Below are 26,545 nucleotides of genomic sequence, written 5' to 3'. Positions count from 1 at the left end.
CTTAAATTATGTAGGTAGCTATTATTCGTCACTGTCTTCAGACAATACATAATTATTTTGAAATTTATCCTTACTATTTTCAAAGTTGAGAATTCTATAGATGGTATCACTAAACACTGTAATAAAAAATATTCCTTTTTCCAGAAATAATTTCAGTTGGCCAACACTCAGTTAATGGGAATATTTAAACAACTGCCATTTAGGCTCTTCAACGTCTGATCACACACCCTTTGCACTTACACTCTCGGCCACCTGCACTGCTTTACAATTCCTGACTATGTCCTTGCTTTCCTCCATACTTTTGAAAATACTGTTTCTTCTGCTGAGAGAACTTTACCCCATCTGCCTACTGAAATCACTCTTCCTAACAGGGCCAGCTCAAATCCTGCTTATCCACAAAGCTCTCCTCAAACTTTGTGAACAGGTGTATTACATACACACACAAAGAGAAAGGCAACAAAAGATATAAGAAAATACAAAGGCAGAATGATCAATTTAAAAAGTTATTTATTAAACAAGTATATTCAAAAGTCCAACTTTACTGGATCCCTTTGAAACATCTATTCTGGGAAGAAGTATTTTGTCCAACTTTCTAATGATAAGGGAAATGATAAAAATAGAACAGGTATGAATAACATTTTAAAACAAACAAACAATAAAGCACATGGTAAATTTAGAAATAAAAATAAAAACACACAAACATACAAACTATTGAAGTATGAAAGCAAAACATTTCGTATGTTTTTAAATGCTTCTGGTATACTCACATGAGAGCCAAACTGTCTGTGTCCAAGTTAATAAACAGTATATAAACACCTTTTTAAGGTACCATACTTAGAGAAATAATTTTAGAATATGTATTGGGCATTTAAATTGTCCACATTTGGCAAACATATTCTACACATGAATGTATTCACTCATACTTAGTGAAAAAAGGAACTTAAAATTTAAACATCTTGATTTGAGAACTGTGGATTTGATAGTTCTGTTAAATTCCAACATCATAATCACCAAATGTGCTATCAAAAAAGTGATTCAAATTTCTTTTTAAAGCTGCTTCTGAAAATTCCAGTATTTTAGAGCAAAAGAAAACATCATGTATTCTTGCTTATGAATTCTGATGCTTAGTTTCTATGGTTAACACGCAAAAAAATATGTAATAGAGAAGATTCCTATAGAAAAGCCTCTGTCTTTCAGTAGTTCCAAATGGTGTTATACAATATTTCACTGGAAATAGTGGTTTTACCACAGATTTGGCTGTAGCTTCTGTTTAAAACATAACTTTGCCCCATAACATCCATCAAAGGCTTTAAAACATAATTGACTTTGGCAGTACACATGGAGATCATGATGTGAATGGGGACTGCCAGTGGATATAAGGGCCTTATGAAAGGGTTTGCTCTGTGTGTGTGTGTGTGTGTGTGTATTTTAAGGAGGAAACAGGATGAAATGGTTTATTCAGAACTATAAAACACATTTTCCTAATTAGATTTCAATTGTATAAATAATGTAAATCAAATGTTTAGAACTTGAATCTCTATGGGAGGCAATTATTTTTTTTTCCTTTTATCATTCTTTATAGCTGACAAAGCTTTAGTTACATATATTCTTCTGAACACTGAGGAAAAGGTCTCCTTTGTCCCCTTCTCAGTCTGAAAGAGAAGGAGAACGAATAGACCTGCCACTGGCGGGGCTGGAAAAAGTGAAAGGCTCCTTGTCCTTTTCTTTGCTATCATGCTTATGCTTGTGCTTATGCTTATGTTTGTGCTTCTTCTTCTTTTTCTTGTGCTCATGGTGATGGTGGTGATGGTGGTCGCTGTGTTTGGAGGACGTAGATTCTTTAGTAAATACTGAGAGTGGAGCTGCTGCAACTGGATGCATACTCATCTCCAAAGGTGATTGTTCTTTACCTTCAAGATTAAAAACACCCAAATGAATTCCTGTTAATAACAAGGAAAGTGAAATGAAAGTAAGAGGGAGTTGGTGACAGTACAGAAAAGACAATGGATTCCCAAGCGTTTATATCACTTCCATGAAAAAAATCAGGAATGGGAGAAGTATCCAAGTAAGACATCCAATTAGTTACACACAGGTAAGTTTTCAGCACTGTGACCAGGAAGTGAGTATTTCAATTCCTTGTAGTCTATACAGATTATGATATATACCAGTGTGTTATCCAACCATCTTCTAAAAATTAATATTCAATATTTTAAAGTACTATGAAATGACAATGACTAGATGTGTGTGTTAGAGATTAAGACTGACATTGGTCAATGAAAACATAGCTCCTTAACCACAGTTCTGCTCTATGGTATTCGGGTGGGGGGGAGATTAGCACTACAGGCATAGTTCATTTCATTGCACTTTGCAGATACTGCGCTTTTTACAAATGAAGGTTTGTGGCAACCCTGCCTCGAGCAAATCTATTGGAACCATTTTTCCACCAGCATTTGCTCACCTCTAGTCACTCTGTCACATTTTGGTAATTTTTGCAATATTTCAAAATACTTCCACCAGCAAAAAGATTATGACTTGCTGAAGGTTCAGATGATAGTTAGCATTTTTAAACTGAGGTATGTACATTTTTTTAGACACAACACTACTGCACACTTAGTAGACTACAGTATAGTATAAATATAACTTAGATGCAATGTCAAACCAAAAACTTCAGCATGTATTTTATCTCACCTAGAAATGGATCAAATGTCTTTGAAGGTTCTTTCCATTTCCAATGTTCTATCAGCCTAGGAATCTATAATAGTGAGTAGTTCTCAGACTCTAGTGTACGGGAATTTCTTGCTTCCTCCATACCCTACAATTCTTGGGCCATACCCAGAGAATTCTCTCTCTCTATTACTCTAGGTTAATGACACTGCTTTACATGCAGCCAAGTAAGAAAAAAACTTAATCATCTCAGGTGCCCTCCCTTCCAGATCTAGTTGCTTACCAAATCTTGTTTATTCTTACTTACAAGAATCTCTTTAATCTGCCTCTCTATCCGGCCTACAACTGTACTAATTCAGACCACCTCATCTCATTTGGATCACAGTACTAGTCTCCTATGAACTGGTTTCTTTGCCTGAAGTGTCTTACACTTGAATCCACACTTTACATAGCTTCACAGCAGCGGTTCTCAAACAGGGGCAACTTTTCTCCCCAGGGGTTGTTTGACAATGTCTGGAGACGTTTTTGTTGTCACGATTAGGGTGGGATGGGGGGAGGAAGTGTTAGCCTGACTGTGCGTAGAGGCTAGGGATGCTGCCAAACATTCAAAACACAGGACAGCCTCCTAGAGCAAAGAATTCTCATGGCCAAAAATGTCAACAGTGTTGAAGTTCAGAGGCCCTAGTGCATAGTTATCTTCCTAAAAACAAAGCTATCATGATTACTTGTTTAAAAACTCAGGTAGTTCTACTGGCAGAACAAAATCCTTAGACTTCAGTGCAGCAATTTCTGAAAAAAAATATATTTTTTATTCAGAGTAGTCAAAAAACCAAGCTTTTCACTAAAATGGACTTTAATGCAGTAGTTTCTTTTCCTTTTTAAAACGTAAATTCTCAGTGCTGATTTTTATCCAATCCGGCCCCAAGCCATGTTTTTACCAAAACAAGCATCACCATAGAAGTTTTCTAAAAATCACTTTCACCACTAATTTTAAGGACAGTTTACAATCTCTCTTGAATTTATCTTATCTTCCACTATTCCTTTCTATATATTCCAGACTAGCCCTTTCGTAATTCTGTGTATTTGTAAATGCTATTCCTATGCTTGGAACGCCCTTCCCTTATTTCTTTTCTGACTTGCACATTCATTTACAAATATCAGGAACTACATGGGAACTGGAAAAACAGGGATAAACTGGACAGATCTCAGTTCTCCTGGAGCTTACAAAGTAGCAAAGAAGAACGAAATTGAATAAGTACTCCCGATTAATAAAAAGACAAAACACAGAGTGAAACAGGAGCACAACAGGAGACTTAAATTAGTGGGGCAGTGGGAATCAAAGACAAACTTCTCCAAGGAAGTTATGTTTAAACTGTAACCTAAAGGAGGAGAAAGGAAAAGAAAAAAACATTTTAGGTTCTTATTAATTTAAAACAGCTTAAATGTCATTTTTGAGGGAAGTTTTCCCCAAACTGCCCAAAAAAATTAGTTCCCACAACATAATACAGACGAGGAAATTAAGACACAGAGAAATTAAGTGACTTGCCCAAGGTGGTACTGGCAAATCTGAGCTACGAAACCAAAGAGCCTGGACTCCAGAGTCTGTGCCCGCAGCCACTCTGCTCATCTGCACATGGCATGGTGCACACTGTCGCACACCTTTTTATCTTGGGGTCTCTTTCATTAGACTCATAGCTCCTTGAGGATAGGGCATCATCTCTGTATCCCAGTGTATTGCACAGCATCTAGCATCCTCATACCTCCACCTCCCCAAAACTTGCTAAATGAATGAATGAATGTAACAGAATTATGCAACTGTTGTGTTTCTTTTTAAATAGGATGTCAGGTGAACTTAGTCAAACTAAATGCATTCTGAAGGTCACTGATTTTGAAGAGAGAGGAATAAAGTAGAGAAACTATTATAGACCATTCATTAAACTGGTATGGACTACTGTACCTTCTTTGTGTCGGGCACTGTTCCAATATTTTAGAACAAGCTAATGTGTTACAGTTCCTGTTCGCAAGAATTATTCACATTTTACTACCGCAAAATTACATTTTTTTTTTTTTTTTTTTTTTGCGGTACGCGGGCCTCTCACTGTCGTGGCCTCTCCCGTTGCAGAGCACAGACTCCGTACGCGCAGGCTCAGCGGCCATGGCTCACGGGCCCAGCCGCTCCGCGGCATGTTGGATCCTCCCGGACCGGGGCACGAACCCGTGTCCCCTGCATCGGCAGGCGGACTCTCAACCACAGCGCCACTAGAGAAGCCCCCCCCCCTTTTTTTTACATTACTGTTAGTGTTAGCTTTACCAAAAAATCATGAATATAAAAAATGTAATTTGGGGCTTTGCTGGTGGCGCAGTGGTTGAGAGTCCGCCTGCCGATGCAGGGGACACGGGTTCGTGCCCCGGTCCGGGAGGATCCAACATGCCGCGGAGCGGCTGGGCCCGTGAGCCATGGCCGCTGAGCCTGCGCGTACGGAGTCTGTGCTCTGCAACGGGAGAGGCCACGACAGTGAGAGGCCCGCGTACCGCAAAAAAAAAAAAAAAAAGAGAGAGAGCGAACTTATATATATAAGCTAGTTTGGGGACTCTATCTTTTGCAATAATTGGTGCCCAGATATTCTTCAGAAAAAGAAAAAATTTGAGAGATATCTGATTTATAGTTAAGTTAAATATGCCACTATATAATTTTAATTTATATTTTAAATGAACTATATAAATATATTCTCGATTCTATAAATACGGGAATATAGGTCCCTACCTAACAGAGTATAGCCAAGTGACAAGAAGGAGTAATAGAGCTTCATAAACAAATTCCTTTAACTCCTATCTCATTATTTAGTCAGTCTACATCAAGAGACTTTGCAGCTTTCCAATTGGCTGTCTGCACTACTGGGAGTCTGAGGTCCTTTTCTGCACTGAGAGAAGTTTCATCATCTAATCCTAAACACCTACTTGGATTGCAGAAAAGCCAATGATTATACTAGAAACTGTACTTCCCAGTAGAGGCAACTGCCAAGTATACAACTGAGTGTACTCTTTTCCAAGGAATACTAATAGCCACTTCAAAAGTAAATTCAATCTCTTGTCTAGCAATCTTACACTTTGCATTCAAGATACACTGATTAGAATTCTTGCATTTCTCTTGATTTGTATGAAGTCTATTAAGAAGACAATGGATTAGCTAGATCCAAGGATAAAGGTGTTAGAAACCAGGACTCCTAGGACAAATGGCTGATTCCAGGTCTGGCTAGAATATTTACAAGATGAGCCTGAAACATCTGGTATAATAATAGAAAGGAAGTTTAAAGCCTTCTCAAGAACTCAAGAGTCAAGAGTTCTCACCAATCGAAGCTGGGAAAATCTGAATATTGATAATATTCTGTAACTGATAATTGATAATTGATAATATTCTGTAATGGACTAGAACTAATTGATCACCATTGGAGGATGCTAGCCAAATTATTATTTTGAAAATTATTAAATACATAGAGAGAATCAAGTCTTTATCTTTCTTTTGCTATATGATCTATACCAATGGCTAACAGCAGGTGAGGGGCAAGTTAGCTTTATAGAAATAATCAGCTTATAAATAAAAACAGAAAGATGAATTAGAATATCACCATCTTGTAACCCTTAATGAATTAATGGATCCAGGCCTTGAACACCTTAGTGGCTAACCTCACAAAAAATCAACCAGACATTGTATGCTTCCAGATGGAAGAACACACTACCATCTATAACCCTGAATCCAATTAAGTTTCTAGATATAATTACAAATTTAAAGGAAATACAGAGGACTCTAACATGTTAATTACACCACAGGTATACAATTAGCAAAATACAGACTTGAAAACTACAGATCAAAACCCTGGAGTTTATAACACTGTAAAGGGGAAAAAACAATGGACTGGAAACTTTTAATTTTAAAAGATGTAAAGGATATATCAGCCAACTGCAATGTGTAGACCCTATGTGGACAGTGATCCAAACAAATAAATTGTTAAAAATTAAAATAAAAATAATGGCATTTATGATTCAACTGAAATGTAAACAGTGACTGTATATTTAATGATATGAAAAAGTCATTTATTTTTTAAAGTACAAGAATATTATTGTGGTTATGACTTTTTAAAGTCCTTATCTTTTAGAGATACACACAAAATTACCTATGCATAAAATGATATGTGGGATTTGTTTCAAAATAATTCAGAAAGGTGGAAATGGGAAAGGGTATAGATAAAAAACAAAGCTGACCATGAACTGATTGATCATTTCTGCATCTGAGTAATGGATACATGGGGGTTCATTATACTAGTCTGACTACTTCACAGTTTTCTATAATAAAAGTGTTTTTTAAAAAGGAGAAGTTAAGGCAAATTGGCACTATTCGTGAAAATGTTCAATGCTCATATTTTTTAAATTAGAAAGTTCATTTCTAGAAACATATCCCACAAACGTGCTCATGCATAAGTGCAAAGAAATATATACAGAAATATTCATTAGAATAGTGTTTCTAACAACAGAACATCTAATAAAACCTAATGTTACCCTAGCATCACCACTAACCTTTAGCTCGTAAGTTTTCATTTATTATAGACAATATATATTTTTTATTTGTTTAATTTCTTTCCTGAATAATTTTTACCAGGTCTAATTCAAGGTGATAAGAAAGTACAATTTCCCTCTCATGTGGACCTGTATAACAGTAAGATTTGGGACACATACGAGCTTACTTTCACACTAGCATAATGAGGTCAACTATAGAATCTCTATTAAGAAAAATGCATACATTACCATCCCTGTGACACAATGCATAATCCCACATATCATTTTAGGGGTTTACAAGATGCCTGGGAACTTGAGGCCCACCCAAGGTTAGGTGCCACTCATTTTAAGGCTAATGAAAGCCCTTTTATAATTAAACCGCTTTGCTGTACACCTGAAACTAACACCGTAAATCAACTAAACTCCAATATAAAACAAAATTTTAAAAAAATTAAAAATAAAACTAATGAAAGCACTTTTAGTGACACAAAATATATGTCTCTATTGCAGATAGGAGATATACCAAGAAAAGGAGATAAAAATAATTCACAATATTATGATTTGCCTATTTCATGTTATAGGGAAAGAAAAAAACATGTTCAGTTTTGTTGTTCTATCTAACATAAAATCTTTCCTAGAGACCTACTGAATTCACTATGGATAAGGGTTAGCTGCAGTCAATTTAACAAATGCAAAACAAACAGAAAGGGGTACTTAATACACACCTAAGGTGGAAGCTTTCGGGCCCATCTGATAAAAGTGCTGGTAACAGTGAGTAACCTGCTAATTCTATTAAATTTATCGCACTAGGTATACATTTAAATTTAACACAAAACCTGCAGTTTCTATTAGGAAATGTGTGAAGTCTGTTCTTCAGTTTCTTTAGATCAAAAAAGTAAAGTGTAGAATTATATCATTATAATTTAAAGAAAAATATCAAAGTCTTTTTCATATTAGACTTTCAAAAGAAAGAACTCTAGCTTTTTTTTTTTTTTAACGGATTTCTATACCAGAATAGTGCTTTTCTGACTTAGGCAAGAATTTGTCACATAGTACAGCAGCCCTGGCTAGGCAACTGCAGCAACTCTTCTTTTCTTCCCTACAGAAACCACCAGGGACTTCCCTCCGCTCCTCATCACTGCAATCCCCGCAGCAACCTGGGAGACAGACCAGCGGCCTCAGGCGCTGCAGCGGTGGGAGAGGAGAGGACGTGGTATGCTCAACCCATCACACCATGCGACCCACGCAGCCCTTTCCCCGGATTCCCTTCCTTAACTCAGGAGAAGGAGAAAGTTAAGCAATGAAGGAAAACATCCCTGCCGCTTCTCCTTTCTTACCCCAAATGGCTTAACCTACCAAACACATATCATCCCTACCCTAAAATATGCCCCTCACTATCATATGCAAGGAAAGAGAAAACTGGTGGGGTGTTAGAAAGTAAACCACGACCTATCCTCTACTTAACAGTGTCCACCCCTTCCAGATGACGTCTGCAACACATTCCAGTTCTCAACTGCCATCTGGCACGCTGGCTCTGAGGCAGCCATCTCGGACTTCATCTCAGCACATGAAAAAAAACACCAGGGGTCTCAAACTCAAAAGCCTTCAACCTAAGTAGACAGCATAAATGAGTAAGCAGACTACCGGGTGCAAACACAGAAGGAATCAATGGAATGGAAAGCACATCCCTGCCTAAGAGGGCCTCTCAGTTAACTTTTTCAAGAGAAGCTGGAAATCCAAATCTTTATTTGCAGTCTCTTCATTTTTAGTCAACTACTTCAAAAATGTTTGTAAGAATTCTATAGCCAAATAAAAGATGCCTCAGTTGGATAAGCTTCAATAAGGCCCCTCAAACCCACCTGTTAACTTTAATCTAGAATCCCTAGAGATTTAAGAGAGATCACAGCTTCCCTTACCACTATTCTGTGCCTCTTCTCCAGAACCCCCAACTCTCAACCCCAGGCCAAGGCAGCTACCACAGTAGGAGATCCCAGCTTCTGTTCCTGTTTTACTGCCAACTTTACCTGGGTTAGGTTAAAGTTGTGCTTCCAACAGCCCAAAATATAGAGCTCTTAGTACCCTTTCTCTTAGAAATACTGTGACACACAGTGGTTAGGTTTGATACTTCTATTCTTCAGTATAAGTTAAAAAGGGTTTTTGTTGGCTAGTTCAGGAAAGCTACTTATCAAATATAACAATATGTCTACGGGAAAACTGTTTTTAGAATTCCAAAATAAATACATGTATAAATAAACTTTTGGAACACTACCATTGGTAAAACAAATGTTTTCTAAATTCTAATAATGACACTGTTGAATTTTAAGACTTGCTCAGTGGTCGTAGGGTACTGGACAGCATAATTACATTTAAGGGAAATTACAAAGGCACATTAAAGAATATATTCAAAATTAAGTTTTACAGATCAGTCTATATAATATACTGGTATACAATTTACTTCGTGACATAAAAGGGCCCTACACTGAAGCAACCAAAGCTAAAATGTTAATGTTTTCCTATTCCCTACCACTACCCCTTTATCTCCTCTCCAGTCTTCCTATAAGATGCCATGAGAAATATAAGACTGTAAAGAGATTCCAAAAAAAGTAAAAATGTAATTTTTAAAGCAATATGAAACAAAGGCACACTGGTGGGCACAAAAAGGTGTTAAGATTTGTTTCTATTCATATGTTAGCATGCCACATCACTAGGATAAACCAAACAAACATACTCAGAATTTTTACTGGAACAAGAATTTATCTGACTGCTGGAATTTAGACAGAATTTACTTTTTTTTAAAGGCATGGAAGATAGGCAGAAGCATCACTCTCAAACTATATCAAGAGGTTTGATATGCCCTACGCTTCATAATTTTAAAAGATGTAGAAAACTTTTCGTGTCTGAAAAAGTTTTAATAAGTATAATGATAATAAAGCAAATTTATACCAAATCCCAAAGCAAAAACAGAGAATACAAAATCGGCAAGGGCCGAGAAATGTCAAAATTCACTTATTAAAGTTAAGTGCTAAAGTCTCCAGCTGACTTCTTTCTGAAATATATTTTGTGAGAATCTGTTACAATAAATGCATAAAACACACAAAGAGATACAAGCAACCAACAGTTTGGGGTCTCGATACCAAAATATTTTGAGGTGTTGCTTTTGTTCAGTCTCCTACTAATCACAGCTGATCCCTAAGCTCCTCAAATCATTAAACAGTTACTCTTTTGTTTATATGATAAAAACATGGTTTATATAAACAAAATCCATCAGTTGGAATTTTAAAGCCTGACTAATGACTTCTGGAAGAAGTATTCTTTAAAAATGATTTTGCTTATGTATCTTGTTTTTCACTCCCTGTCCCTCCAAAACTTGAAAACTGAATCTTTGTTCATCAGCATCACAAGTTTACTCTTTATTTGGATTATAGTCTTCTAAGCAAAAGAAGAACAGGGTAAGTAGAAGACAATGTACAATAGTAAAACAGGTAATAGCCACATCTGAACTGAATTATCTTTCATAAACTTAAGTCCAATTAGTATGAAATAAATTTAAAAGACAAAATATGTTAGTTTTCTACTTATATATAGCATCAAGTCTTCATGATTGACCATGAATGACCAATTGTAAACCTGTCAGGGGGAGGCTGAGAGGGAAGTAAGTAGTTGATTTTTATATTTTATAAAAGTATGAAGCTTTAGATTTCACACTTGCTACTGAGGCTGACATTTTCATATTACAGTATTCTTAGAAAAAGCACTGCAAGAAAAGATCAAAATGTTAATATAATGAGTATCTTTAAATGGCATTAAATACGGGATGCTTTTTTTCTCTCCTTTCTACTTTTCTGTTATTTCAAAGTTTTATACAATAGGAGTATATTACTTTTGAAATAGCAAAACGCCTAATTTAAAAGTCTTTAAGCCAAAGCAATATTAAGAAAGAAAAACGAAGCTGGAGGAATCAGGCTCTGTGACTTCAGGCCACACTTCAAAGCTATAGTCATCAAAACAGTATGGTACTGACACAAAAACAGAAACATAGACCAATGGAACAGGACAGAAAGCCCAGAAACAAACCCATGCACCTATGGTCAATTAATCTGTGACAAATGAGGAAAGAATACGCAATGGAGAAAAGACAGTCTCTTCAATAAATGGTGCTGGAAAAACTGGACAGCTACATGTAAAAGAATGAAATCAGAACATTCTCTAACACCATATACAAAAATAAACTCAAAATGGATTAAAGACCTAAATGTAAGACTGGATACTATAAAACTCCTAGAAGAAAACATAGGCAGAACACTCTTTGATATAAATCGTAGCAATATCTTTTTGGATCTGTCTCCTAGAGTAATGGAAATAAAAACAAAAACAAACAAATGGGACCTAATGAAACTTAAAAGCTTTTGCACAGCAAAGGAAACCATAAACAAAATGAAAAGACAACCTACAGAATGGGAGAAAATATTTGCAAACTATGAGACTGACAAGGGATTAAGTTCCAAAATACACAAACAGCTCATACAGCTCAATGTCAAAAACGTAAACAACCCAATCAAAAAATGGGCAGAAGATCTAAATAGACACTTCCCCCAAGAAACATACAGATGGCCAACAGGCACATGAAAAGATGCTTAACATCACTAATTATTAGAGAAATGTCAAAACTACAATGAGGTATCACTTCACTCCAGTCAGAATGGCCATCATCAAAAAGTCTACAAATAATAAATGCTGGAGGGTGTGGAGAAAAAGGAACCCTCCTACACTGCTGATAAGAATGTAAATTGGTGCAGCCACTAAGGAATACACTATGAACATTCCTTAGAAAACTAAAAATATCAAGTTACCATATGATCCAGCCATCCCACTCCTGGGCCTTTATCCAGAGAAAAACATAATTCAAAAAGATACATGCACTCCAATGTTCATAGTGGCACTATTTAAATACAATAGCCAAGACATGGAAGCAACCTAAATGACCAGCGACAGATGAATGGATAAAGAAGGTGTGGTGTATATATACAATGGAATACTGTATATATTCATCCATAAAAAAGAATGAAATGATGCCATTTGCAGCAACATGGATGGACCTAGAGATTATCATACTAAGTGAAGGAGGCCAGACAAAGAAAGACAAATATCATATGATATTTGTTTACATGTGGAATCTAAAAAAAAAAAAACAAATTAACTTACTTACAAAACAGAAATAGACCCACAAAGAAAACAAACTTACAGTTACCAAAGGGGAAAAGGGGGGAAGGCATAAATTAGGAGTTTGGGATTAACATATACACATTATAATACATAAAATAGATAACCGGCAAGGACCTACTGTATAGCACAGGGAACTATACTCAATATTTTGTAATAACCTATAAAGGAAAAGGATCTGAAAAAGAATATATATACACATATGTATAACTGAATCACTGTGTTGTAATATCAGAAACTAACACATTGTAAATCAACTATACTTCAATAAAAAATAATAATATATGTAGCTTACATTTGAAAAAAAAGTCTTTATGTCAGATAATATAGAGTCAATGTGTTACAAGAAAAGCAAGTCCTGAGATCTGTCGTTTTTAATGTATTAAGTTGATAAAGAAACTTTATGAAGTTAATAGATTCGTTCTTGAGCAAAACAACAGCAATGATAATAATAATTTCACCTGTTCCCTTTCGTGCAAGTTCCATATTCCACTGGGGTTTTGTGATGGATGTGCCATCAGAACCTGATGAGTGCTGGGGGATTAAAGCAGATCGGGAGCTGGCTGGCCGGTATTTAGAGAGCCCTAAAATGCCAAAGAAGAGCGAAAACAGGGATTTATTTCTTTGTTTCCCCAAAGAAGAAAACAGTCTGAAGGTTTTTATAAATTAACCTTAAAGCCAGAATCAGTTCAACAGTAAAATTCCAATAATAAAAAGAATACTACTTTTTTAAAGTACTGAAGATCCCCCATTTGATTTACTTCTTTGTCATGGTTCCAATATACTTAAGTCTGAGAAAAATACACATTCAAGAAAGACAGTATACCTGACTGGACTGCTGAACATCTAACTTGGAGTCTACATTCTGGGGCAGAACCATGTCATGTTTTTTATTATTTATGTGGAATTTTGCATATAGTAAAGCATGCCTGCTCCCCCCAAAACTTATTAATAAATTCTATTATAATATTTACTCAACAAATAGATCAAAATAATTTAGGGATTACAGAAGATATTTAAAACAGGAACATTTTAATGGTATAACGTGAACAGCACTGTAGTATCAGGAGACCCAGGTTCTAATTCCAAATTATCCACAAATTAGATATACAGTCTAGGTAAGACATTTATTTTTTTGTGCCTCAATTTCATTTGTCACATGGAAGAGTTCAAGGATTTGGGTCTAGCACTGAGTTGGCTATTACTTGGGTGTGTCGTTTAGGGTAAATCATTTAATATCTCTCTGCTTAAATTTCCTTGTCTGTAAAATTGACAGAATAGATAAATAACTGTTAAGACCTCTTACAAGTATAAAAGCCAAAGAATTCACGACCTGTCAGTTTTCAAAGATAATTAGGTTCATATTCTACCTGATGCCAGTTTTCTACTAGCTCATCCTAGATTACTAGATAGTAAAAAGTACCTTAGGTCTCACAAATAAAATTAAACAAAAAGCCAAACAAACAAAAAGCAGACCAAGGTAGGTAAGGGAGACTTGCACAAATACAGCATGTTAAAAAAAAAAAACAAACCTCATTCAAATGTAAAGATCATAAATTATAACCACAAGCAGCATGAAGTATAAATAGGATTTTCCAGTAAAAAGAAACAGGAACAGGACCTCCCCCGCAAAAAAGAAAAATAGTCATATTCATAATAAAAGAAATGCATTATAAACTTAATGATCATTTTATAGTTAATAAATATCTTTTAAGTTATTACACTGACAATAAAATAGTACCATGAGATACAAAAATGATAAATATTAATGAATTACACCTATGGATCAAGATGGATGAATTTGGGCAGCAAAAGGTTGAGTGAAGAAGACCAAGTCATACTGAGCATCATACCATTTTCATATAATTCAAAAACTAAGGGCAAGTAAACATATAGATCATATATATATGTGGTATACTGTAAAGAAAAGCAGCAGAATGATTAAAAAAAAGAAAAAAAATTCAAGACAGTATTTATTTACTTGTAATGCAAAGACAGGTGAACAGAATCAGGGAAGAAGCATAAAGGGAATGGCCACGGCATGGAGTATAATATACATGTTAAGGTGGGTGGCAGGTTCACCAATATTTGTTTTATTACTGTATTTCACAACTTACATGCAAGTTACATCAAAGCTTTATTCCTGAAAATTTTAAAATGCTGATGACATGAACTAGGTATAATCTCTTCAAAGGGCATTATGGCAATAATATCAAGAGCTATGAAAATCTTCTAAAGATAAGTATCTTACAATAAAGCTAAAAAATCACCAAAAATATATTTTGGGGAATTTATCCTAAGAGCATAATTTGACAAAAACAAAACCTTTTGTATGAAGATATTCAGAGAGAATTATTTGCAAAAAATTAAAATTGGAAACAAATGCCTGCCCACAGGGAAATAATAAGGTAAATTCAAGTGTATCAACTCAATACCGCCTCAGGTAACATTTTCAAAAGAAATGATTATGATGTTTGAGAGATGCATGCAAAAATCTATGATATGATATAATATTATGTGGAACAGGCAGTCAAGAAGAGAAAGTAGTTGTGTTACAGGCTGTATTTACTGTAGTCAAGAAGTTTTGTATATAATTATGGTTACATTATTTATAAAAAAACAAATTTAGTATTTTATTTTGAGGTTAAGCCTACTACAAAAAACAAAACAAAAAAAAGAAATGAAAGCTATTGGAAGGAATCTGATGCATGGATTTTTGAAAAAACAAATCTAGAAGTAAGCCGAATATTTAAAAAGGACCATAATAAAGTAAAAATCAAATGAAATACTTTGAAAAACTCTATTCCTTTGCTGACATGTGTTATAATCTGATACAATCTAGTATTTTATACTGGCTACTTCTAAACTTTATAGTTGTTCTCTTCAAAATAAAGCAACACACCTTAAAATAGTGATATCGCGTGAACTTTCTCCATCAACCCGAGTGAATGCAATATATCTTACCTGGAGTTGACGGCCTTTCAAGCATGTTTAAATGATGGGAAATGAACGCCTGGCTATCATGAACAGTATCCATATCAATCTCCTCCTCATCTTGAGAGCTTGAAAACTAAAACACACACATACAAAACAAAGGAGCAAAAGAGCCATTATATCACTTTATGTTTGGATTTTTGCTCTTAAGAAAGGTAGCAGAAAGGCCACAGGATATACCCCCAAAAAATCTTAAAAGGAAAAGTAGTTTTTTTCTCAAAAAGTATTAAGAGAAAGAAAAGATTATTTGGTTCAGCCTCTAAAAGAAGCTGATTGGAAATTACAGGAAATATAATAGCAACTAAAATCTGTTCCTATGTTGTGGGAAGAAATAGTGAGCTGTGGTAGATTGTGCACACACAGTTCCTCCTCCAAACAGAGAAGTATGTGATAATAGAAGTTTAACAATCAGTTGGAATGTCTTAGATGGACATTTGAGTTCTTTTATGGTTCAGTCTGTCCCAACTGTTCCTGCTAAGGAAAAACCATTGCAAGTATTCAAAAAGATTTACAAGAAGGTGAATATCCTACACTGTTAATACAGGTTTAACCTGTATTTCTTACTCTGATTTTGAGTTTGACTTTACTGCTATCCTCATTCTTCTCCAGTATTTGACCAGGTTCTAGTGGGGACCCCAGTGGTGTATCAGCCTTCCTCTTCACTCCCTGCTGATGAGCTGATATATTACATGATGCTTCCTTGGCAAGGTGATCATCTTCCTGTGGCAATATTCAAGATCAAAATTAGATTTCTGAAGACAAGTAGCTCATGTTATAGCTGAAAACTAATACCTATAGCAACCATGCAGATTAGAGCATGCCCAGTGCCTAAAAGTAATCAGCAATGGGCTTAAAATAAATCTCACCTTTTCCTATCTGCTGGTCTTTTTGGGGGGGAGAAGGGAGACAGTAAAGTGAACTTTTAAAGCTTTCCCCAAAGCATATATCTTTTGGTGTCATTTTCTTCTTTTATCCTAAAGACTCCAAGTATGAAAGTGGATAACTTAATATACATGGGCAAGAATTATAAACATATTCATTTCCACTGGTTTCTAAATATTCAGATATAAAAGAGCTCTTTAATGAGACTCTTTTTTTTTTCTATTAAAAGATGTGTCTTACTTCTTCATAACCCAAACTCTAGGATATATTTTAAATTTATAACAAATAAGTATGGTTATATTTCAGAAAATCTAGGTGGATAAGTACTTTTAAATGACTATTACTAACTAGCATAAAGAGAAATTTGAGTTTTAAAGTGTCAAAACACCAGCAGGGAATTGCCAGGCAAGTAATCTGGTCTAAATATTGGTGAAAAATGAAGCTTCAAGTACTGGGGACATTTTGTCATCAATAAGAAAATCATTTCTGGAAAACTTTCTTTAAATTACAGTAAAATAATTGATATGACCCTAAAGGTCTTTCTACAAAAAGTTTGGTAATTTCATAATGCATAGTTGGAAATAAAAGCTTTTCTAAAAGCACACATACACATATATGTAAATTAAAAAATATAATGCATACTCTCCTCCCAAAATCAGCAGATTACGCTTTTACCTGACCATTCATTGTTATTTATTTGATTCAATAAGCATTTTCCAGGCACCCTTCATATGTTTAGAATTGTGCTATTATGCAAAGTAGCAAAAAAAAAAGTCAAGGCCCTGTGTTCAAACAGCTTGCCATTACAATACATGGACAAGATAGGTTAATATGTAATAGGTTAAATATTCATTTCAGTATTCTACTACTCAAAGTAGAAATTCTATGCTCAAGTACAAAAAAATCATTGTCATCACAAAAAAAGGAGTAAATGGACTAGCAGCACATCATTTGTTATGTGCAGCTCTGTATCAATAGCTGTCAGTAGCACTTTATAAATTGTGAGTGCTAAACTAATGTCAGCTAGCAGTTTTCTAAATGGCACAAGAAGCTGTTAGTGGCTTTAAAATTCACCAGTTCAAAAGAAACAATTCTCTTCTTCAGAGCTCTACATAATAAAACTACACCTTCTATAACACATGTGATTCTTACAGGGTTCTGAAATCCAACTAGCTGTGTGTGACTACTTGGATTAACCGCAGCTTCTTGGTTGCCTGCTATGGCCTCTGGAATTATGGTTGGATTCAAGACAGCTTTTTTCTCTTTCAGATTAAGGACCAAGCCAAGTTCTGGCAAGGGTAAGCAGGAAGGTCTACTGAGGCCAAACAGTGTGAAGTACAAGTCCACAGCACCACACCGTAACCGCCAGTCATGTGAAGTACCTAGGAAGTAAATAACAGTAATAATAAAAAGTCAACATACACGTTTATCCATACATTTTTTTTTTTTTTTTTTTTTTTTTTTTGCGGTACGTGGGCCTCTCACTGCTGTGGCCCCTCCCGTTGCGGAGCACAAGCTCCGGACGCGCAGGCTCAGCGGCCATGGCTCACGGGCCCAGCCGCTCTGCGGCATGTGGGATCCTCCCGGACCGGGGCACGAACCCGCGTCCCCTGCATCGGCAGGCGGACTCTCAACCACTGCGCCACCAGGGAAGCCCCTTATCCATACATTTTTCAAATGCTCCAGAACCTGTACAGAGGGAAGGGATGAGAGGGTTATGATACCTAAAGGAGCCACCTATTGACCTAGGCCCCAATGGCAAACCCTCCACTCTAAAGACACTTCTTATAACACGGGAACCTACAACTGCTACAGAAACAATAAATGTTCAAATGCAATCATGAATCTTACAACTGGAAATATTTTATTCTTTCATTCTTCCTACAAAATAAAAATCAGACACTTAGCATAAATCTAATATTCCCAAAACAGTGTTTTTTCTGGCTCTAAATCCTCCTTTTATTTATTTTTTTTTTGCTATACACGGGCCTCTCACTCTTGTGGCCTCTCTCGTTGCGGAGCACAGGCTCCGGACGCGCAGGCTCAGCGGCCGTGGCTCACGGGTCCAACCGCTCCACGGCATGTGGGATCTTCCCGGACCGGGGCATGAACCTGTGTCCCCTACATCGGCAGGCGGACTCTCAACCACTGTGCCGCCAGGGAAGCCCTAAATCCTCCTTTTAGTTCCTCCTCCTTGGTAACTGCTCCACATTCATTCATTCTGTTTATCTTGTCTGATTTTCTTCTTGAATAGCTTGTTAGGAAGACAGCACACCAAGAGCCTTCATGAACCCTACCACTGGAAACAAATTCTCCTAACCCTCAAATTTATTACTTTCAGGTTTTAAATACAGTAAGAAACCCTACAACTATTTGAAATAACACAATTCTAAACTTTGACTTATTTTAGAGAAGTAAACTATTTTGCTAAACACCTTCATATTTGTGTTGTTCTAGTAGGTATTTATTTTAAAAAACCAAAAAACAAAAATAAGCAAACCCCGGAGATGGCAACAGGTCATAAAACATGTATTAACCAGAAGAAAACTGCATCTGTAGAAATTCAGTTTAAAGTAGAGACACTTTCCAAGTTCTCTGATGAGTCTCAGTGTCTTCATCTCCAAAATAAGGGTTTTGGTCTCAGATTATACCTTACCCTATAGCAATAAAAGACCAGAGCACAGTGACATCAGAACTCTTCCTCACTTGCCTTCTTTTCCCCAGTGGAACACGCCAGGTAGATACTGCCACCAAACAGAACTGTCAAGGTGAAATTTTCATCTAGGTTTAGATAATTTCTATGGTTTCTAAGCAGAATCTAAAATGACCTAGAGAATTTAAAACATGTGAGAATAAGAAATATTCTTCTGGATAAGAAAAATAAACCATATAAATACTTAATTTCGGCCAAGAAATGTGGTTTCAAACAGGTACCATAATGTTTTAAAAAGGAGAAACAAAAAGGAAAGAAGTTGCTACAGCAAACTTTAGACAGCATAAATATTAAGCTTTGTGGTTTTCAACAACAAATATTAGAATAAGTAAATACATTGTAAGCAAGTACGATTTTGATAAGATTTACTCTGACAGATAGGTAACTATTATATTAACTATGTGCAAAGAACATCCACATGGATTTATAATTTTAATTTACAGAGTTCTTACTATATACTACACACTTGCTTGGCAATATGCATGCCATTAAACAGCTATCAATCCTATTTGAGACATCTTCAGTTTTGCTACTGTGTGATAAGGTAACAGATACATAACACTGCTGAAAGCAAGAGAAAGAGGCAGGAGCTCGAGAAGTATGAGTTTTTATATCATAAAAACTACAGAGAAACCAGAAATCGGAAGAACAGTACAGAGTGAAAATAAGGATTTTATACTGGAAATCCATTTCCTTCTCTGGAATATCCATATTTGGATACTTTAATGGACTGACATTGCCTAGTTTTTTGTAGGCACTCATTATTCTTCTCAAAGAATTTTACATATGTAAATGTTCCACAAAGGATAGGTATCAGATTCCTGGGCCTTTTATTACAAAGGCTGGAGGGGCTCAACCCTCTCAGGAAAGGGAGGGAATCCGGCCAGAGCAGCTAGCCCTGTATCTATCTATTTATTCATGGCTATAGCAAGAAAAGAAGTGAATCTCAGGCACTTTATCAGTAAAGAAGCTAGAATGGCTTAGGGTGCATTTACACTGGAATAAAACTTAACCTTGAAGAGCAGTATTGCCCAATTATGTCCACTGCAAATAATGATCCTGGAATCTTTATACAATGTAGATGACATTGAAACAAGTCAGGCAACTGAGTATGAATTACTAAAAGTTTCTTAAAAAATTAATTTTAAAAAGCAAGTAGATAATGTATATTGATGAGCTAGGGTGTTGTTTTGTTTTTTAAAAGTCAGCTAAGGATGGTTAGGCAGCACAGTGAATGAAAGCTGCTAAAAGCACTGAACCTCTAGAATATGGTTTTTGTTACTTTTTATTTCTATGTGGGCTTTTTGGTTTTGGATTTGTAAAGGTTTTGGTAGACCTTCAATTTGTAGGGAGGAATGAGCATTATTCTTCTGTTCCTGGGGGAAGTCCTTGAATAAATGTTTTTTTCCCACAAAAAACTGACTTATAAATATTACAATTTAAGGCTGATAAGAGGGAGCTAAAAAAATAAGCAGCGCTTCTGTTAAAATCATAAGACAGAAAAAAAATGAGAACATCATGTTTCAAAATCATGGCATAACATCTTAAAATGGTTGTCACTTTATAGTGGAATACAGTCAGAAAAAACACTTCTGCTTACTTACTAGTCAGCTCTGTGATTTTGGGCAATTCAGCTGCCCAGGCCATAAAATGAGAACAATTAACTTAATCTTTAAGGTCCTCTCAGGTCTAAAATTCCATGATTCCAAATCAACCAATTCTATGAGAAATAAGCCCTGGAAGAGCTCCTGATTTCTACCCTCAGTGATAGCATTCTGAAGACCCTTCTTTAATCTTCTAGCTACCCCTCCCAACACAATCACTTATATGGCAAGGAATGCCCATATATATGGAAAAACAAGTCATTATTTTTTCCTCTCAGGTAAAAATGCTGTCCATTCTGGTCTCATTAGCAGTTATACTTTGGGACAAGCCCTGCTTACCTGAATCAGAAGAACAATGCTCAGTGTTGATGTTCTCTATTCAAATCAGAAAGTATCTAAAGACAAATCCTCCAAATAACAAATCTGATCTTAAAAAAGATCATCACTTCATTTTCTGAAGTAATTGACGTTAAAGCTGATCAAGCCAAAAAGCTGCTAAGAAGAAAGCTCACTTTAAAAGCCACCATTTTCAGGACATTTTTCTTTTTCTGGCTGCGCCCTGTGGCTTGTGGGATCCTAGTTCCCCAACCAGGGATCAAACCCGTGCCCCCGCAGTGGAAGTGCAGAGTCCTAAGCATTGGACTGCCCGGGAATTCCCCAGGACATTTTTCAATAAACGCAGCACTCCTTATTGATGACAGAAGCTTAAAAATTTGTACAGCTAGGCCACACAAGTATGACTGCCATATGGTAGTTCTGTCCTGATCTTTCTGTCTATCTTACACTAAAGTAAAAAAACACAGCAAATTTCATATATATTCATGTGTGCATTTACATATATAATTTCTGACAAAAAAATGAATTACGTCTAATAAAAATGTTTTAATTTTCTTCCACCATTCCTATTTCTAAGAGGAAGGGTTTGGGGGAGAGAGAAACAGAGGGGCGGAACTTTGAAATCTGATGTTAATATCAAAATTGTTTATTTTCTTATTCCGAAACCTGGCAAATCCTACCGAACTGAATTTTAAGTAGTCCTTCATTCTACCCTCTAGAGCACAGCCGTAAACTTTCAAACATTAAAAGTTCTGATGTAAATAAACAGCCTTCAATGTTCTGAATAATTACATAAATGTTTTTATGTCATTCTTACAGTGAAATGCCAAACAATGAAGAGCAGCTTGTGAGTAAGGGCTAAAATTTCCTTCATGATGATATAGTATCTCTTCAATGAATGCTTATTATCTTAAGGGGAAAAAAAGCATTGTTAAGCAGGCAAGACCAGAGAAAGTAGTTACATTTTAAAATATAGTATTTTAGACATTGTGGGCCTTTTGGTCTCTGTTCAATTACTCAGCTGTGATGCTGTAGTGTAAAAGTTGCCATAGACAATACGTAAGCAAATGAGTAGGACTGTGTTCCAATAAAATTTTATTGGTGGATGCTGACATTTTAATTTCATAAAACTTTCAGGTGTCATGAGACACTATTAACATTTTTTCCAATCATTTAAAAATGTAAAAGCCATTCTTAACTTATGGGCTGTACAAAAACAGACTGTGCGTCAGATCTGGCCCTAGAGCCACTGTTAGCTGACCTCTGCTCTAGATGACATATATACTTTGAAATCTGTAGAAATGAATTAGTACAAGTACATAAAAATTTACAACTGAAATTTACTGATGAACATGCTAATGAATAACATATTGATGGGACATCATCATGCAGCATTAATTTACTGCACACAGTTCCAAACACTTATCTGGCTGTCAGTTTACATGTAACTCTGTCAATATCAGCGCCAGTGGAGAATTTATTCTCAAACTGAAAATTTATTAAACATGATTTAAGGTCTACAGTATTACAAAAAATGTAGTCTAGTCCAGTGGCCATTTCTATAGAATAAGACACAGTTACAAATAAATACTGGAATTGCTGTAATAAATTTATTTGCCATGGAAAAATGATGTGTAATTATTTTAAACAAATTACTATATTATAATTAGTTAACATTTTTTATTACTGTGATTACAATTTTGTATTTTATGTTCAGTAATTTGATTTGTGCATTTTATAAAGAATGACTTTACACCTGTTGCAGTTGTTATAACTGGGAAATAAACACTATACTGACTTAAAAAAAAAGCACCAATAAAAATTTCTGATTCTTAGGTTTTTATTTTTTAAATGAATTTTTTAAATTACTGTCATGTTGAGCTATAATCCAGTACTTTACCTAAAAGCTACAAAAAGTAGGATCTCATATATTTTGAATTTTGAAACATTTTTCTTTGGGAAAGGAAAACGATTTCTTTCAGTGTGCAAAAAAATACATACAGCTAACAGAAGTCAGACAGGTCATAATTCCACCTGCTCCTCACTGCCTACAGGATAAAACACAAATTCCTGAGGCCCTTTGCTTTTGGATCCTAATCTATCTTTCCAGATTAACACTCACTATTTTCCAAATATCCTTTCAGAACTCAAAGGTTTTACATATACTTAATTCTCTTACCTAAAATGTCTTTCTCCTGATAAACTCTTTTCCATTCCTCAAGAGCTGGCTCAAATATCACCACTCCATGAATAGTCCAGCATTCCAGGCAGGGCTCACGGTTCTGTTCTTCAGGTTACCAGGGTATTTTGCTCTTCTCTTTATTTTAGCAACTACCTGTTTGTATTATGGTCTATCTGTTCCTATGTCTCTCTTTCCATTATACTAAGTTAATGGAAAAGGCATCTTTGTATGCAAAAACATAGCACAGGGGCTTCCCTGGTGGCACAGTGGTTGGGAGTCCGCCTGCCGATGCGGGGGATGCGGGTTCGTGCCCCGGTCTGGGAAGATCCCACATGCCGCGGAGCGGCTGGGCCCATGAGCCATGGCCGCTGAGCCTGCGCGTCCGGAACCTGTGCTCCGCAACGGGAGAGGCCACAGCAGTGAGAGGCCCGCGTACCGCACAAAAAAACAAAAAACAAAAAACATAGCACAATGGCAAACAGGAGGTGCTCAAGAAATAACTGATGAATAAATTAATACTTGAAACCCTTAAAAAGAATTGCCCCTGGACAATGTAATATTTTTAACTAAAAATAAAACTATTTAAGATTCTTAAGCAACGAGGGATGAAGACTATATAATGTGAAAGATGTTTCTCTTTAAAAATGTGTTACTTTCTGTGGAGGATTATTACTTTAAAAGCTGTATGGGAACTATAAGGACATTTTTGGGGACAACTGAGGAAACCTGAATATGGGATATATATGATAATGGTATTGTGTAGATGCAGGAGAATGTCCTTATTCTTAGGAATATATGCTTAGTATTTTGGGAAAAGTATCATGAGGCAACTTATTTTCAAATGATTCAGAAAAAGAGGGTTTGTAACATATACACAGAGAGTGAAAAGAGAGAAAGTAAATATGGTAAAATGTTAACAACTAGTTAACAGAGCTGAAAATATTCAATATATGGTTATTCTTTATACCATTTTTTAAATTTTTCTAAGCTTTGAAAATTTTAGAAACAAAATGGTGGGGAGAAAATGTTATATGGGAAAATTAAACCAGTGAATGAGTTAAGATATCTAATATGAGTATGCACGTGTACATACATCTATAGTTGTGTGTGTGTGTGTGTGTGTGTGTGTATTTTCACAGCAAAAACTGTTAGGAAGATACTTGAGTAGCGCCCAAAACTCAAGGATAAGTGGAGCTACCACACAGCAGGCAGAGTGCAGATACCAGGCAGTCCTGGCATCTTGAGAGTAGAAGTCTGAGAACACTCCTTCTGGCACAGAGCCATTAAAATCCCCCCGGTACATTTCTAAAAAGAGTATTACTAATAGTCATTGAATGATATATCAATTTTTTAAAAAGCACAAATGTGATTTCTTAGTTCATCTTACTTTCAAACTAATTTCAATTTTCTAAATCCTGTTTCTATGTATCCTACTGCAATTAATCTCTTATTGAAAAGTTTCTGAAACCAGCTAAGCAAAGAAACTTTGATTCCTCAGGAGTACCTGATGACCATCTCATAAGATGATCCTTCCTTAACTGCCATGATACGTCTCCATATATTTCAAATGAGTTCAAAAATTTTATAACTAAGCAAAGTCAACACCTTTCAAATCCACCTTGGAACAGGACAAAAATAAATGAATTAAATATAATTAAATCCCTATCGCCCACAATTTATTTGTTCTCCATATGTAAATCAAGATAATGCTTATCTCAAGTGACGTGATAACCCAGGAACCCCAATAAAGAGTAAGGGGCAGGCAGAGTTCCAAAGGATTTAGGGACTTAGATGATGCTCTAGCTCCTTTTGTTACAAGTGAGTTCTCATTAACATTTCTTAAAACAGTAACTGTTAAGAAGATAATATAGCAATGTGAAAAATTCTCATGATAAAATGCAATTTAAAAACTTCACTACAACTATGTCCATACACATATACACAAAAAGCAATTTTTTTCCCTAAAGACCAAATACACTCAAATCTGAACAGTGGAGATATAATGAAATTATATGGTATTTTCCTTTTATGTTATTTTGTGCAGACAAACTCTGCAACATGATACTACTTATTATTGGAAAAAAAAACTTTAAAGGAATTTCTTCGATCAGATTCATTTATGTATCCCAGAGGCCCAGGCTTGGAAGGGAAATGGGCAACCTTCTAATCAATCTTCCCTAATGCCCAATGTTCTCCAAAAACATTAAAAAGAAAAACAAAACCAAAAAACCCTCCCAATTATTTGTGCCACTCCCACTGTTCATATTGCTCCCAGTTATTTATCTGAAGAACCAAGCAAAAAACTGCTTATGACCATGGCCTCACTGATCTGTTCTGTTTAGATTATTGGCACAGAGAATTCCAAACTGAAGCAGTAACTGTACTTTATACTGAACACTATCAAAAATAAATACTAAACATCAATCAGACCTTGAGTTTGTATAACCACAATCTTCCAATGGGCTTCAAATGTTTTACAGAGATTGTCTCATTAATCTTAAACACACATTTATTTTGTCCATGAAATCTTCCCTAGAAGGCGATATGAGAATTCTTTGTACTTCATTATGCCTTCCTCAAAGTTGTAATCCATCACAACCATGGAATCATGCATTCTTACTAAGAATATATTCAACACAGTACAGTTTGTGCCACATATTAACTGCTGAATGATCCTTTACAAGTTTGTGAACTTGTATGCTCATCCCCTGGATCTAAATGACAGTAATCACAACATTCTTTAAGGTAACCACCAGTAGCAAAATATAAAACATGTAAACAGTAGCACTTATTCTTCTAGGTATTAGGGAAAATATGAGAATAATAATTTGGCAATATCGACATAAACTGGATTATGTGTTGTTTTCTGAATATTTTGAGGACAAGGGCCATTCTATTTTCAATTTTATTAAATTTCAATGAAATATCTACTATGGTGCCTTTACTTGGGGTTATTGGACTATGACTATGAAACTGAGGGACAGAAGTTATACAACCACAACATCTCAGTGATAGTAAATTAAATAATTTTTGAAAAAGAATCAGAACTTGGTATTTAGTTGTGATTCAGTGAAGCAGTCACTAATAAGATAGGCAGGGCAAGTTATTTTCCAATATTCTAGAAAGAAGGTAAAGTGACATATTTATTAGAACGAATACCCACTGCTCCCTCACCGTCTATCTGTAACAACTTGTCTTTAAGCAAAACACTTTTCAGCCTAGCTTTTGATTGAATTTTAAATCAAAACCAGTGAATTTTAAATCAAAACCAGTATTACAATTTCAACATATCAGAGACATAAGGCAAATTTTTTTTACATATATACTACAGTTAGAAGTCAATAGGAAAAGACCAATAATTCAATTAAATAAAAATGGCAAAGAATATGAATGACTTAC

General features: G+C 35.5%; 1 protein-coding gene across 3 annotated transcripts in view; it reads right to left on the bottom strand.

The window, feature by feature from the left end:
* Window positions 1–571: 571 nt before the first annotated feature.
* TAF2 (TATA-box binding protein associated factor 2) overlaps window positions 572–26,545 on the bottom strand; it is an 81,811-nt gene continuing 55,837 nt past the window's right edge. For 2 of the 3 annotated variants that reach the window (XM_082675059.1, XM_082675058.1), the window contains 5 exons: window positions 17,464–17,693; window positions 15,994–16,149; window positions 15,400–15,505; window positions 12,897–13,019; window positions 572–1,910 (listed from right to left, as the gene is read on the bottom strand). In XM_082675059.1, coding sequence (XP_082531185.1) covers window positions 1,648–1,910; window positions 12,897–13,019; window positions 15,400–15,505; window positions 15,994–16,149; window positions 17,464–17,693 — 878 coding nt within the window. In that variant the 3' untranslated portion in view covers window positions 572–1,647. The remainder of the gene's footprint in view (window positions 1,911–12,896; window positions 13,020–15,399; window positions 15,506–15,993; window positions 16,150–17,463; window positions 17,694–26,545) is intronic. The other variant, XM_082675057.1, reaches the window with a different exon arrangement.

Source organism: Grampus griseus (genome assembly GCF_964374135.1).
Source record: "Grampus griseus genome assembly, chromosome: 17".
NCBI lineage: Eukaryota > Metazoa > Chordata > Mammalia > Artiodactyla > Delphinidae > Grampus > Grampus griseus.
The sequence above is the reverse complement of the archived record's forward strand: the minus strand, read 5'-3'. Positions and strand labels throughout refer to the sequence as shown.